This window comes from Nicotiana tomentosiformis, chromosome 1 (assembly GCF_000390325.3).
Source record: "Nicotiana tomentosiformis chromosome 1, ASM39032v3, whole genome shotgun sequence".
NCBI lineage: Eukaryota > Viridiplantae > Streptophyta > Magnoliopsida > Solanales > Solanaceae > Nicotiana > Nicotiana tomentosiformis.
Window position 1 is genome coordinate 134,470,421 of NC_090812.1, and position 15,443 is coordinate 134,485,863.

A 15,443-nucleotide genomic window follows, 5' to 3' on the forward strand; every position below is an offset into this window, starting at 1 on the left:
TTTACGGAGGCTATTTCCTTATTCCGTAGCTTGCGTATTTGTCGGTCTAGGATGGCAACTGGAATTTGCTTGTATGACAAGTCCTCTTTAATCTGTACATCATCTGTAGGCACCACTCAGGTTGGATTGCCAATGCACTTCCGTAGCATGGATACGTGAAAAACCGGATGGACAGACTCCAATTCTGTGGGCAATTCTTGCTCATAAGCTACTTGGCCCACTCTCTGAATGATCCTATAAGGCCCAATATACCGTGGGCTAAGTTTGCCTTTCTTGCCAAACCTTATCACACCCTTCATAGGTGACACCTTTAAGAATACCCAGTCATTAACCCCGAACTCTAAATCTCATCGCCGCACGTCAGAATATGACTTCTGATGACTTTAAGCTATCAACAGTCGCCCCCGGATGAGCTTTACTTTTTCTATGGCCTGCTGAACCAGGTCTGGCCCATGTAACCCAGATTCTCCAACATCAAACCACCCTATAGGAGATCTGCACTTACACCCAAACAAAGCCTCGTACAGAGCCATCTGGATACTGGAGTGGTAACTGTTATTATATGCAAACTCGATAAGAGGTAGATGTTCATCCCAACTTCTTTTAAAATCCAACACACGTGCTCATAACATATCCTCGAGCGTCTGAATTGTGCGCTCGGCTTGTCCATCAGTTTGTGGATGAAAAACTGTGATGAGATTCACCTGAGTTCCTAGACCTCTCTGAAATGACCTCCAAAAATGTGCTATAAACTAGGCCCCACGGTAAGATATAATAGATACTGGTACTCCGTGTAGTCGCACTATCTCCTTAATATATAATTTTGCATAATCTTCTGTTGTATATGTAGATCTGACCGGTAGGAAATGAGCTGATTTAGTGAGCCTATCGACTATCACCCATATGGAATCGAACTTACAATGAGAACGAGGTAAACCCATGATAAAGTCCATGCTTATCGCCTCCCCTTTCCATGTCGGGATCTCTATAGTCTACATTAGCCCTCCGGGCTTCTGGTGCTCTATCTTCACCTGCTGGCAACTAGGGCACTGAGTGACATATATTGGGGTGAGGCGGTAGGGCCGCTTTGTGTTGAGATTGTGGTGTTGTGATACACCTCCACTCACATATATTGGGGTGAGGCGGCAGAGCCGCTTTGTGTAGAGATTGTGGTATCATGATACACCTCCACCGCATATGTTGGGGTGAGGCAATAGGGCCACTTTGTGTGAATGTGGTTATAGAGGATCCCTGAATTAATATCTATAAATTTTAATGGAAGCTCTTAATAAATTTTCTTGACGTTAACGACTATCTATGCCTTTTTACTGTTACCATGATTCATCATATTCATGTTGTATTTTCTAGCCCATGAATAGGTGTATTGTGTAAGTAAACACTGTGAACGGTCTATGAAACGTACAGGTGTAATGTGTATGTAAACACTGTGAACGGTCTATGAAACACACAGGTGTATTGTATAGGTGATACTGTGAATGGTCTATGAAACACACAGGTGTATTGTATAGGCGATACTATGAACGGTCTATGAAATACACAGGTGTATTGTATAGGCGATACTATGAATGGTCTATGAGGCACATAGGTTTATAATATGATATGGGAACACTAAGGACGGTCTATGAAATGTATATGTGTAAAATAAGGGAGGAAGGTTCCACTTTCATTGGCCTTGTTTGTGCATGTTGTTACAATAACATTATATTATGTATTCCACATATAGTTCATATGTCTCAGTTGATCCTAAAAGAAGTTTAGAATGATGCAAGTATAATAAGACTTGAAATGTGATTTTATGGGATGTTTCGTAGTTTCTTGATGTACTTTATTTGCCACTGTTTTGAGTTACCATATTTTCATATGTTGTTTTGACTACCTTACATACGAGTACTATTCCACATGTACTCACATCCCTTTTGCCGGGGGCGTTGCATCTTTTATTGGATGCAGGTATACTTCTACAGGATGATATGGATCTTTGATAGGGATCTTCTTCACTACTCAACTTATGGTGAGCCCGCTATAGTTCTAGTAGGTCTTTGGGTCTAGTTCATTTTATGTATTTAGGTATCTATTGTCATAGAAGCTCCATGTACATTGTGGGCCATGTAATTAAAGATTTGAGTTTTATCATGTATTTATGTTCACAGTATTTACAGCTATTTATAAAGCTGCGTAACCATTATGAGATAGAATTTATGGGCCATTGAGCCGAATGTATTCAATATGAAAGTAAAGATCTAATTATGTTATGGTAAATCATGCATGAGTAATGATGAGAGGTTAATGTAAATTAGGCTTGCTCGACTGGTTTTAATCGGTTGAGCATCGGTCGCACTCCCTGAGTTCGGGGCGTGTCAGGTTTAACTTAAAATGAGAAGATTCTGGCACCCTGAATGTGATATGGAACAAAATTGCTTTACGCTCTTAACATTAACTGACACAAGGAATATATGCCACAAGCCCATGAGGTTGAAAAAGACGTTGAACACTTGTGAGATTATTACCATTCGGATAGCTTAACCCTTCCCAATAGTTGATTCTATATGAGAGGAATAGAGATACGAAAAACTTGTCTTTCAAATCAATATGCTCAGGGTATGTGCCAAAATCTGAAAGTATCTAATTTCAACCTTTCGTGAGTGAAACCACATAGCTAGGGCATCTTAATATTGGTATAAGATCATGTATTGATTAGAATATTGGTATAAGATCATGTATTGATTAGAGAGAATGAACACTTTGCTATGAGCTAAACATGTTTCTACCATAGTAACTCTCAAGCTGCAATACCAAGCCACTTCATGGGCAACTACAATACTAGGAACAAAGTGATTTACTCACTAAGGCATGATCAGGTGGACATGAAAGTTATACTGAGATGGGCGGACAATAGACATTCCTATGAAACATTTGTGAGAATCCCAAGTTTCAGAGGAACTTTATGTGGTCAAGTGACTCCTTTCAATTGACATGCACGCATATGATAGGTGATGAGATATGCTCTCATGTTACTAGACAGTAAAAAGGTTTCATCATAATATTCACAAAGGAGTAAAGTGACTATTCAAACCATAAGAGCCATATACACCAGAGAGAAAAAGAGTGACTCAAGAAGGATTGCAACACTGGGCTGATTTATATTGGATTTGATACCACATAGGTAAACTTTATGATGGTGCATGCATAAGCACAACTGAGCAGGTGCTACCCATTCGAATCAAAATGTTCTTGTAAGAAATTCATCAGGTATAGTCCCTTGTTGAGAATTTAGGGAAGCAAGTGGGAAGTATTAACCTAGGGTTGTGACTCAATTCAAAGAAATCATTATAGGACTCAATTCCTCAAGAGGTTGTAAGTAAGATAATTGTGATAAATAGGCTTCACGAATGACACATCTCGTTTAAAGAGTAGATACAGAAAATAGCTCATAAGGTTGTTCTGACTCTATCCCAAACTCCATAGCAACAAAAGGAGTGGCATATGATAAAGTGGAATCGGGATTAATAAGAGCATACACATCATGATATTGGACAGTCAATATACCTGTAACCACAACTGGAGAAGTCTCCGACTTTTGATGTCTCCTCATAGCATAAAACCCGCTGGGCCCTCCCGAGCTCTTGATACCACCCCTAGCCGCTCCACACCCTGCGGGCGCTATAATGTCTCGAGCTGGGGGAGGCGATGTAGATGTAGTAGTTGCAGAACTGATTGGCTGTGCCACATCCCTGCCCATGCTCTGGCGAGACTGTAAGGCCCCGCAAAATTTTGCAAAGAAAAAATAATGTTTCATGGTGCCGAATTGGGCTTACATGTTTGAGGATTGTATAAATTCTTCGCGGCGAGCTTGCTCGGCACGGCTCGGATTTGTTGGGTTGAAAAATGCACCAGAAAGTAAAGGAAAATTTTGGGCAAAAGAAATGCACTTCTGAGGCCTACTATGCGTCCGCAGAGTGATTCTGCGGCCCGCATAATGGCCGCAGAGTGAGGCAATTATTTGGGCCAATTTTGATATCAATTTTGCGGCCAATTATGCGACTGCATAACCATTTTGCAGGCCGCACTTTGATCACATAATCAGTCTTGTGATTTTGGGGAGGGAGGTTCTGCAGAGCGTTATGCGACCACATAACTGGTCTGCGGTGCATTATGCGACCGCAGAACTGGTCTACGGACCGCATAATGTTCGCAAAGTGAGGCAGGCCAACCCAGTTCTAGAGGGCCATTTCGCGACCCATTTTGCGGACCGCATAGCTATTATGCGATCGCAGATCCTGTTCCGGGGCAACATTTTTGGGTTTTTATAACCCGACCCTACTTCGTTAAATAGACGATTTGTACCATTTTTGACCAATAAATGTGATATTTTTAGAGTGAAAGAGTGCCCTAGAATGAGAAAGTGTTCTTCAATAATTTGTTCTTCAATATTTGCTCGAATCTTGGAAGATTAACTAGGAAACTCAAATAGGTCTTCATCCTAAAGATTGAAGTTGCTAAGAATTCCGAAACATTTTAGAGTTTAAGGAAGCTCAATTTAGGTATGTTAGCTAAACTCTTCTCTTAGAATTGGATCCCACGATATTTATGTGAATTATGTAAATCCTGAGTGGTTCATTATAAAATTGGCTATTCCAAGTAAGATTGGGTTGAAAGATATATGTTCAACAAGTAACCTAAATGCTTTACTTATGTTATGTTATCAATTGAGAATGTGTTAAAAATATGGGTTGTGCATTAGAAATGTTCGACTTCAAGTTAAATTCAAACGAAGGCTATTATGCCAAATTTTGTGAAGAATCTCTATGTGCCCTAGACTCTTAATTGCTCAAATGTGTACTACATGCCTTGATTTGAATTGTGGTTGTTATTGTTGATGATGTTGATGTTAAAAAGTGAAAAGGTGAGCATGAAATACTAAATACAGCCAATGTGCCAAGAATGATCTTATAATTATGGCCATTAGTGCCAATGAAATGAAAAGATGTCAAAGTAATATGAAATGCGATGATTGATACAAAAAGGTTGATGTCTCGAATAAGACAGCCTAGCCAATCGGGTCGTGATCGGACACCATGCCGCACACATAGTGGTGATTGTGCTGGAAATTATAATTGAAATTGTGATTGTGGTCGATGTCCCTAATGGATAGCCTATTCGATCGGGTCGTGATCGGACTCCGTGTTAAAGACGGTGGTACTGATACTGAAAGTAATTGCGTTTGATGTCTCTAATGAGATAGCCTAGTCGATCGGGTCGTGATCGGACTCTGTGCTAAGAGTACGGTAGTATTGGTATTGTGAATAATTGTATTGTGAACAATGGAATATCAATACTAAAAATCTCCCAATGTGAGATATGGAAATTAATTTGAACACTGTCTTGATCCTAAATTGAGGTTTGATGTTGATTAAGGCTATCATTGATATTATGATATTCTTTTTTGTATTATTTGTTCTATTGAGAGGGTGTTTAGTTATACATACTAGTGCTATTCGACGGTACTAAAGTCCCTTTTGCTGGGGGCGCTGCATCTTTAAATGGATGCAGGAGGTTCCACGGCAGGGGATATTTATCAGTGATAGCAGTACACCTTCTTCCCAGCTGACTTGGTGAGCCCCACCTCATCCCGGGGTCATCTATCATTTGTACTTTGTGTATTCTGTTTGAGGTATAGCCGGGGCCTTGTTGCCGACATTATCATTGTACTCTTCTTTATCTATAGAGTCTCCGTAGATATAGTGTGGGTTGTGTGTTGGTGACGGGAAAGTCAAAATATGTTATGTTATGGTTGTATTACTTGTCCATTTGAGACTGTAAAAATGATGAAACTATTGGTAGTGAATTGGTATTGTAGACATGAATACCTTTTTGTTTAATTAATGAAAATATATATTATCTCCATTCGTGGATGAGTTTGGGTAGAAGGAAATCTAACAGGCTTGCTCGGTCGGGTTCACTCGGTTGAGCGCAGGTCGCATTCCTCAGTTTTGGGGCGTGACAAACTTGGTATCAGAGCCAAAGGTTTTAAAGTGTCCTAGGATGTCTCGGAGCCATGTCTAGTAGAGTCCTTCTTATCGGTGTGTTGTCGACCACATCTATAATTAGGATGCTACATGGGCATTTAGGAATAATACCCTTCTTTCATGCTCTCGATCGTACGATAAAGATAATGGTAAGATTGTTCCTCCTTTAACTCATACTTTACTTTAACTTTCAGTACATGACACCTAAGAAGAAGGCAAGAACTGGCCAAAGAGCCAATGCCACCCCAGGAGTGAAAGTTAACCCTATAATTGAGGATGCGGGTGAGCACCCGAGAAGTGAGAATATTCCTCCAGTTACTACACTGTCTGACTCTACTACAACTGATCAGACCGCACTTATCCCTATAACTAATGAGGGTGCAATGGTCCCTCCAACTGATATACCAGTTCCACCTCCAGTTCCAGCTTTCGATCTGGTGTTTCTGATGTTGATCTCAGGGGAGCCATACAGATGTTGGCTTAGATAGTGGCATCCCATGCCCAGAGATCAAATGTTGCACCCACTTCTTCCAGCCAGCCAGGGGATTCTACTAGTTCCAGGGTGAACAGGTTCATCCAGTTGGATCCTCCAGTGTTCACGGGTACTAACCTAGAGGAGGATCCCCAGGACTTCATTGATGAGATGCACAAGACTCTCCATGTTATGTGTGATACTGAGATAGAGGCAAAGGAATTGACCTCTTATAACCTGAAAGAGGTGGCATATTCTTGGTTTGAACTATAAGAGGAGTCCCGTGAAGAAGGGAGCCCTCCGGCGAGGTGGGGTGAGTTTGCCGATGCCTTTATTGATCATTTCTTGCATGCAGAGACTAAGGCAGCCCATGTTGTTGAGTTTGATAACCTGAGACAAGGTAGCCTGAGTATGTGGGATTACCATATGAGATTCGCGTACCTGTCTAAGTATGCTATTTACATGTTGCCCACTATGGAGGTAAGAGTGCGCCACTTTGTGCAGGGACTTAGTCCCTTAGTAATTAATGAGGCCACTACAACAGCCTTGAATTCTGATATGAACTATGACAAAAGGTGGCATTCACTCAAGCAACAGAAATTCACAAGTTGTGGAACAGAATGGAGCGAGAGGGTAGCAATAAGGCCTGGTTTGCGGGCAACTTGGGGGGGTCTGCTGGTGGTGCCAAGTCAATATTCAGGGGAGGGTCGTCATATCCATCCCAATCCTTTGCTCAATCTTTGGCTAGTGCACCACCATCCGGGCCCAGTCAGCAGCAGCAAGGGAGCCATTTTAGGCCCAGTCAGGGCAACAGGGGCTCCTATCAGCAGGGTTGTCATGGTGGTAGATTCAAGCAGCAAAGGAGGCCCCCATGCCCTAGGTGTGGAAAGATGCACTTAGGAATATGCTACATGGACGTGCCCATATTCTACGGATGCGGACTGAGGGGTCACATTCAGAGAGATTGTCGTTCGTCCCGCCAGGGTGTGGGTAGGGCCCCAGCACAGCCAGCCAATTCTGCAACTACTACATCTGCAGCACCTCTTCCAGCTCGAGGCACTCCAACACCCATAGGGCATAGTGAAGCTAGGGGTGGAGCATAGAGTTCGGGAGGACCCAACCATTTCTATGCTATGAGGGGTCGCTAGAATTCAGTGGCTTCTACTCCGGTTGGTGAGTCTATTTTGGCCGCGCAGGTTTATAGGGGTTGTGTTGTCACGGTGCGTGGTCGGGACACCATGGCCGATCTCATTGAATTGGGGAGGGTTGATTTTAATGTGATAATGGGGATGGATTGGCTTTATTCTTGTTTTGCCAAGCTTGATTGCCGAACCAGGACTGTTAGGTTCGAATTTCGTAACGAGCCAGTTATTGAGTGGAGAGGTGATGATGTACTTCCAAAGGGTAGGTTTATTTCCTACCTTAAGGACACAAAGATGATCAACAAGGGATGTATTTACCATTTGGTCAGGGTTACGGACACCGATGTTGAGGCACCTACACTTGAGTCCGTGCCTGTTGGGAATGAATTTCCGGGAGTCTTTCCAGATGAACTCCCTGGGATCCCACCAGACGGGGAGATTGATTTTGTGATTGATGTAATGCCAGACACGCATCCTATATCTATTCCACCCTACAGAATGGCACCGGCAGAATTGAAGGAGCTAAAGGAACAATTGAAAGATTTGTTAGAAAATGATTTTATCCGTCCAAGTGTGTCGCCTTGGAGCGCACCAGTCCTTTTTGTAAGATAGAATGATGGGTCACTGAGAATGTGTATTGACTATCGGCAGCTTAATAAGGTCACAATCAAGAATAAGTACCCACTGCCAAGGATAGATGACTTGTTTGATCAATTGCAAGGTGCTAGGTACTTCTCCAAGATTGATTTAAGATCCGGGTATCACCAATTGAAGATCAGGGAGCGGGATATTCCAAAAACAGCTTTTAGGACCTGGTATGGGCATTTTGAGTTTCTAGTGATGTCTTTTGGGCTAACAAATGCCCCAGCAGCCTTCATGGATCTTATGAATCGAGTTTTTAAGCCATTCCTCGACTCTTTTGTGATAGTGTTTATTAACGATATTCTTGTATATTCATGAAGTTGAGAAGACCATGCCGATCATCTCAAGGTAGTTCTGCAAACCCTACATCAACACCAGTTATATGCGAAGTTTTCAAAGTGTGAATTTTTGCTTGAATCGGTCATATTCTTGGGTCATGTAGTCTCTAGTGAGGGAATTAAGGTTGATCCTCAGAAGATTTCAGCTGTAAAGAATTGGCCGAGGCCAACAACTCCAACAGAGATTCGCAGTTCCTTAGTCTTAGCTGGATATTACAGAAAGTTTGTGGAGGGGTTTTCTACTCTTGCCTCTCCATTAACTAAATTGACATGGAAGGTAATTAAGTTTCAATGGTCAGATGTTTGTGAAAAGAGTTTCTAGGAGTTGAAAGCAAGATTGACTACGACACCAATGTCGACTCTACCAAAGGGTATAGACGGATTTGTGGTATATTGTGATGCTTCATGAATCGGGCTTGGATGTGTATTAATGCAACATGGCAAGGTTATAGCTTATGCTTCTAGGCAACTCAAGAATCATGAAAAGAACTATCCAACACATGATTTAGAACTTGCGGCAGTGGTATTTGCATTGATAATTTGATGTCATTATTTATATGGGGTCCATGTAGATATATTCACGGACCATAAGAGCCTTCGATATATTTTCAAGCAGAAGAAATTTAATCTGAGGCAAAGAAGATAGCTTGAGTTACTCAAGGACTATGACATTGATATTCGATATTATCCGGGAAAGGCCAATGTTGTGGCAGATGCTCTTAGCCAGAAATCCTGGGTAGTTTGGCTCACTTGGAGGCATATCAAAGGCCATTGGCCAAAGAAGTTCACCGATTGGCTAGTTTGAGAGTTCGTCTTGCGGACTCAAGTGAAGGAGGGGTAATTGTGCAAAATAGGGTTGAATTATCGCTTGTTGTGGAAGTCAAAAAGAAGCAATACAACGATCCATTGTTGGTGCAATTGAAAGAGGGGATTCATAAACATAAGACCATGGCCTTTTCTCTTGGCATGGATGATGGAACACTAAGGTACCAAGGGCGACTATGTGTTTCAAACGTGGATGGTCTCCGTAAAAGAATTATGACTAAAGCTCACACTTCTAGGTATTCCGTGCACCCAGCTTCTACGAAAATGTATCATGATCTTAAGGAAGTCTATTGGTGGAATGATATGAAGAGAAATGTAGCGAAATATTTGGTGAAGTGTACAAATTGTCAGCAAGTGAGGTCGAACACCAACGGCCTGGTGGGTTGGCACAGAATATAGAAATTCTAATGTGGAAGTGGGAAATGATTAATATGGATTTTGTGGTAAGATTACCTCGTACTCCTCGTAGGTTTGACTCGATTTGGGTGATTGTGGATCGACTCACGAAATCCACACACTTCTTGCCGGTTAAGGCTACCGATACAACGGAACAATATGCTTAGTTGTATATCAAAGAAATAGCTAGGTTGCATGGTACCCCAATTTCTATCATATCTGATCGGGGAGCACAATTCACTGCTAATTGTTGGAAGAAGTTTCAGCAACGTTTGGGTTCCCAGGTGAATCTTAGTACAGCCTTTTATCCGCAGACTGACGGGCAGGCAGAGCGGACTATTCAGACGATTGAGGATATGTTGCGCGCTTGTGTTCTAGACTTAAAAGGTAGCTGGGGTGATCATTTACCACTCATATAATTTGCATACAATAATAGCTATCATGCTAGCATTAAGATGGCACAATTCGAGGCTTTATATGGTAGGAGATGTAGATCTCTCATTGGGTGGTTCGAAATTAGGGAAGCAGAGTTGATAGGGCCAGACCTCGTGCATCAGGCTATGGAAAAAGTTAAAATCACTAAGGAGCGGTTGAAGACTGCTCTGAGTCATCAGAAATCCTATTCGGATGTTCGTCGTAGGGATTTGGAGTTCAAAGAAGATGATTGGGTATTCTTGAAAGTTTCCCCCATGAAGGGTGTAATGCGATATGGTAAGAAAGGAACATTGAGTCTGAGGTATGTCATACCGTACAAAATCATTCAGAGGATCGGTGAGGTGGTGTACAAGTTTGAGCTACCACCTGAGATGTCATTAGTACACCCGGTGTTTCATGTGTCTATGTATAAGAAAGTAGTTGGTGATCCGACACTCATTGTTCCGGTTGAGACTATTGAGGTAAATGAGAAATTGACTTACGAAGAGATTCCAATTTCTATTATTGATCAACAAGTCCGAAAATTGAGAAATAAAGAAATTGCCTCCGTGAAAGTGTTATGGCGAAACCAACAGGTTGAAGAGGCTACTTGGGAGGCCGAGGAAGAAATGAAGAAAAAATATCCTTATTTATTTGAATAACTATGTATTTATGAGTTATGCCTTATGAAAATGCTAAGAGATACTTTCTATGAATTATGTATCATTTGTACAATTGGCGTTAAAGGTGTTCCTTTCTAGTAATATATTGCTTGTAAGGCCACAGTTGGTATTGTTTTGTGTTATGCTACATCGTTGGATTTTGTATATGTTGTTAGGATGTATTTCTGGGATTCTCTGACTGGTGGATAGGCCCAGTTACAAAGAAAACTCTGGCGAAACTTTTGGAAATTTCGGGGGTTAGCCAAATTTTGAAGCTACTAATGAGTGTGGATTCACAATTGGGCCACAACATTTGATGCTAATGACAGATATTTACCCTCATTCGAGGACACCTAAGCGGGGGAGAATGTAACACCCCGGAAATTATTTTGAAGTACTTAAGTGTAAAGCCAAATAAAATTTGCCAAAAGAAAATAATATTTCTTGGTGCCGAATTGGGCTTACGTGTTTGAAAGTAAAGGAAATATTTTGGCAGCGAAATGCATTTCTGCAGTCCATTATGCGACCGCAGAATCACTCAGTGGGTCGCATAATGGCCGCAAAAGTGAGGCAGGAGAGGGTCATTTGGATGCCATTCTGCGGTCGACTATGCGACCGTAGAACTGTTCTGCGGTTCATTATGCGACCGCAGAATAAGTCTGTGGGCCGCATAGTGACTGCAGACACAGACAAATTTTTGCCAGTTCTAGACACCAATTATGCGGCCGATATGCGGTCCACATATCGATATGCGATTACAGACCTTGTTCCGGAGCTTCAATTTTGGGTTTTTAAAACTCGACCCTACTTCGTTAAATACATGCTTTGGGCCATTTTTGAGCCAAAATCTGACATTTTAGAGTGAGAGAGAGTGCCCTAGAGTGAGAAGGTGTTCCTCAATAATTGATTCTTTAATTCTTGCTCCATTCTTAGAAGATTAATAAGGAAAACCCACAAGGTCTTCATCCTAAAGGTAAGATTCTATACCCTAACCCTCAATTACGAATTTGTCTAGAAATGGGTAATTAGCAAGATAACTTTTGGGCGTGAGAGTTGTTTATTTTACATGCATGTGTTATTAAAGGATATAGGAAGATTGTTGAGCTAAAAATGATAAAGATTGGGTTGTGGGATGATGCAATCCTCCATTAAAGGACCTTAAAACCTTAATGCACACCTAGTGTTTGATAAAATGCTCAAATGAGCTAGAACCATGAGCAACTTCCTAATTTTGATTCAATTTATTATATTTCTACAATAGACTGAAGTTGCAAAGAATTCTGAAACATTTTAGAGTTTAAGGAAGCTCAATTGAGGTATGTTGGCTAAACTCTTCTCTTAGAATTGGATCCCACGATATTCATGTGAATTATGCAAGTCCCGAGTGGTTCATTATAAATTTGGCTATTCCGAGTAATATTGGGTTCGAAGATATATGTTCAACAAGTAACCCAAATGCTTTACTTATGTTATGTTATCAATTGAGGATGTGTTAAAAATATGGGCTGTGCATTAGAAATGTTCGACTTCAAGTTAAATTCAAACGAAGGTTATTATGCCAAAGTTTGTGAAGAATCTCTATGTGCCTTAGACTCTTAATTGCTCACATATGTACTACATGCCTTGATTTGAATTTTGGTTGCTATTATTGATGATATTGATGTTAGAAAGTGAAAAGGTGAGCATGAAATAATAAGTACGGCCAACGTGCCAATAATGATCTTATAATTATGGCCATTAGTGCTAATGAAATAAAAAGATGTGAAAGTAATATGAAATACGATAATTGATACAAAAAGGTTGATGTCTCGAATAAGACAGCCTAGCCAATCGGGTCGTGATCGGACACCATGCCGCACACATGGTGGTGATTGTGCTGAAAATTATAATTGAAATTGTGATTGTGGTCGATGTCCCTAATGGACAGCCTAGCCGATCGAGTCGTGACCGGACGCCATGTTAAAGACGGTGGTACTGATACTGAAAGTAATTGCAGTTGATGTCTCTAATGAGATAGCCTAGTCGATTGGGTCATGATCGAACTCCGTGCTAAAAGTACGGTAGTATTGGTATTGTGAACAATGGAATATCGATACTAAAAATCTCCCAATGTGAGATATGGAAATTAATTTGAATACTGTCTTGATCCTAAATTGAGTTTTAATGTTGATTAAGGCTTTCATTGATATTATGATATTCTTGTTTTTATTATTTGTTCTATTGAGAGGGTGTTTAGTTATACATACTAGTTCTATTCGACGGTACTAACATCCCTTTTGACGGGGGCTCCGCATCTTTAAATGGATGCAGGTGGTTCCACAGCAGGAGATATTGATCAGTGATAGCAGTACACCTTCTTCCCAGCTGACTTGGTGAGCCCCACCTCATCTCGGGGTTATGTATCTTTTGTACTTTGTGTATTCTGTTTGAGGTATAGCCGGGGACTTGCTGCTGGCATTATCATTGTACTCTTCTTTATCTATAAAGGCTCCATAGACATAGTGTGGGTTGTGTATTGGTGATGGGAAAGTCAAAATATGTTATGTTGTGGTTGTATTACTTTTCCATTTGAGACTTTAAAAATGATGAAACTATTGGTAATGAATTGGTATTGTAGACATGAACATCGCTTTGTCTAATTAATGAAAATATGTATTATCGCCATTCGTGGATGAGTTTGGGTAGAAGAAAATCTAACAGGCTTGCTCGGTCGGGTTCACTCGGTTGAGCACCGGTCGCGTTCCTCAATTTTGGGGCGTGACAATGGTGGTATTGTTATTGTGAATAATGGTATTGTGAATGATGGTATATCGGTACTAAGAATCTCCAATATAAAAATCTGGAAATTTACGTGAAATCTTATGTGGTTCTTAACGTGATGTTTTCGGTATTGTTTGAGGTTTCTATTGATTTTGTGATTGTTTCTCCTTGTAATATTATTCATTCTATTGAGAGGGTGTTTAGTTATACATACTTGTGCTATTCGACGGTACTAACGTCCCTTTTGCCGGGGGCACTACATCTTTAATGGATGCAGGTGATTCCACAGCATGAGACATTGATCAGTGATAGCGGTGCACCCTCTTCCTAGCTGACCTGGTGAGCCCCACTTCATTTTGGGGTCATGTATCATTTAATCTTTGAGTATTGTGTTTGAGGTATAGCCGGGGCCTTGTTGCCGGCATTATCATAGTACTCTTCTTTATCTATAGAGGCTCCGTAGCCATAGTGTGGGTTGTATATTGGTGCAGGGGAAGTCAAAATAGTTATATTGTGTTTGGATTAATATTTCCACTTCATACTATGAAGAATGTGTGTGGAATTTGAGACTTTAAAATGAAGTAATTAATGGTAAGAAATTGGTATTGCCGACATGATCACTTTATTGTTTGATTAATGAAAATATGTATTCTCTTTATTCATGAATGAGTTTGGGTAGAAGGATATCTAATAGGCTTGCTCGGCCGGGTTCACTCGGTTGAGTGCCGGTCGCGCTCCCCGAGTTCTGGGCGTGAAAAAGACGGACAACAATCTCTCTGAATGTGACCACTCATACCACACTGGTAGCATACATTTGTACCATAATGACATACTCCTGAATGATATCTCCCACACTTCACACAACGGGGATGAAGTCTGCTAAACTGACTCGTGCCACTAACCTGATATTCACCCTTTTTGCATACATCATAAGCATCCCCCTTATCATTCGTCCAGGCCTCCACGGCGGGAGTAACAATCCTTGTACCGATTTGCTGTGTGGGCCTTTGGAATTTGCCAAACTTGCCACCCTAACATGCTACTGCGCATACTAACAACACGATGCCACATGTTCATTCCCGCACATCGGACAAACCGGGATGGGTGTACCCAACCTAGGGAATTTGTTCTTCTTGTGCCCCCTCTTTTCATAACCATAGCATATTTGAAGAGTCATCCAACATGTCCCCAAGTGACGCTTCTTACAAATCAAACGATCCGGCTCATTTGTACTAATAACCCTCTTCCATTTCTTAAGTTCTCTCACCACATGATCTGGTAGTGCGGTGACATTGATAAGAACAAGGAAACTTCCCCTAGCAACTTGTTCATACAATCCCTACTCGTTGCCTCGAACTCGTGGGTTACTCATTTGGAAAACGAGACATGACAAAGAAATTACCTCTCTATATTGAGCTATATCGCATGATCTGGAGCATCAAAGAAGGGTGTTATTCCTAAATGCCCAAGTAGCCTCCTAATTATAGACTTGGTTGAAAATACACCGATAAGAAAGACTAGACACAGCTTTGAGACATCCTTGGACACTTTAAAACCCTAGGCTCTGATACCAAGTTTGTCACGTCACGACCTCGGGGAGAGCGACCAGCACTAAACTGAGATACCCCGATGAAGCAAGCCTGCTAGATGCCTTCTACCCAAACTTGCCTATTAACAATATAAGAATTAGTACAAGTGATACACAAGAATAGTGTCAAGTGTTCCATATTATTGTTCCATTACAT

The 15,443-nt window shown here is 41.1% G+C and overlaps 1 protein-coding gene across 1 annotated transcript; it reads left to right on the top strand.

Annotated features, from left to right (window-relative positions):
* Positions 1–7,139: 7,139 nt before the first annotated feature.
* LOC138910135 (uncharacterized) lies at positions 7,140–7,622 on the top strand. The gene has a single exon (XM_070201360.1). It carries the CDS (start codon positions 7,140–7,142, stop codon positions 7,620–7,622), a length of 483 nt encoding a protein of 160 aa, XP_070057461.1.
* The last annotated feature ends 7,821 nt before the right edge of the window (positions 7,623–15,443 follow it).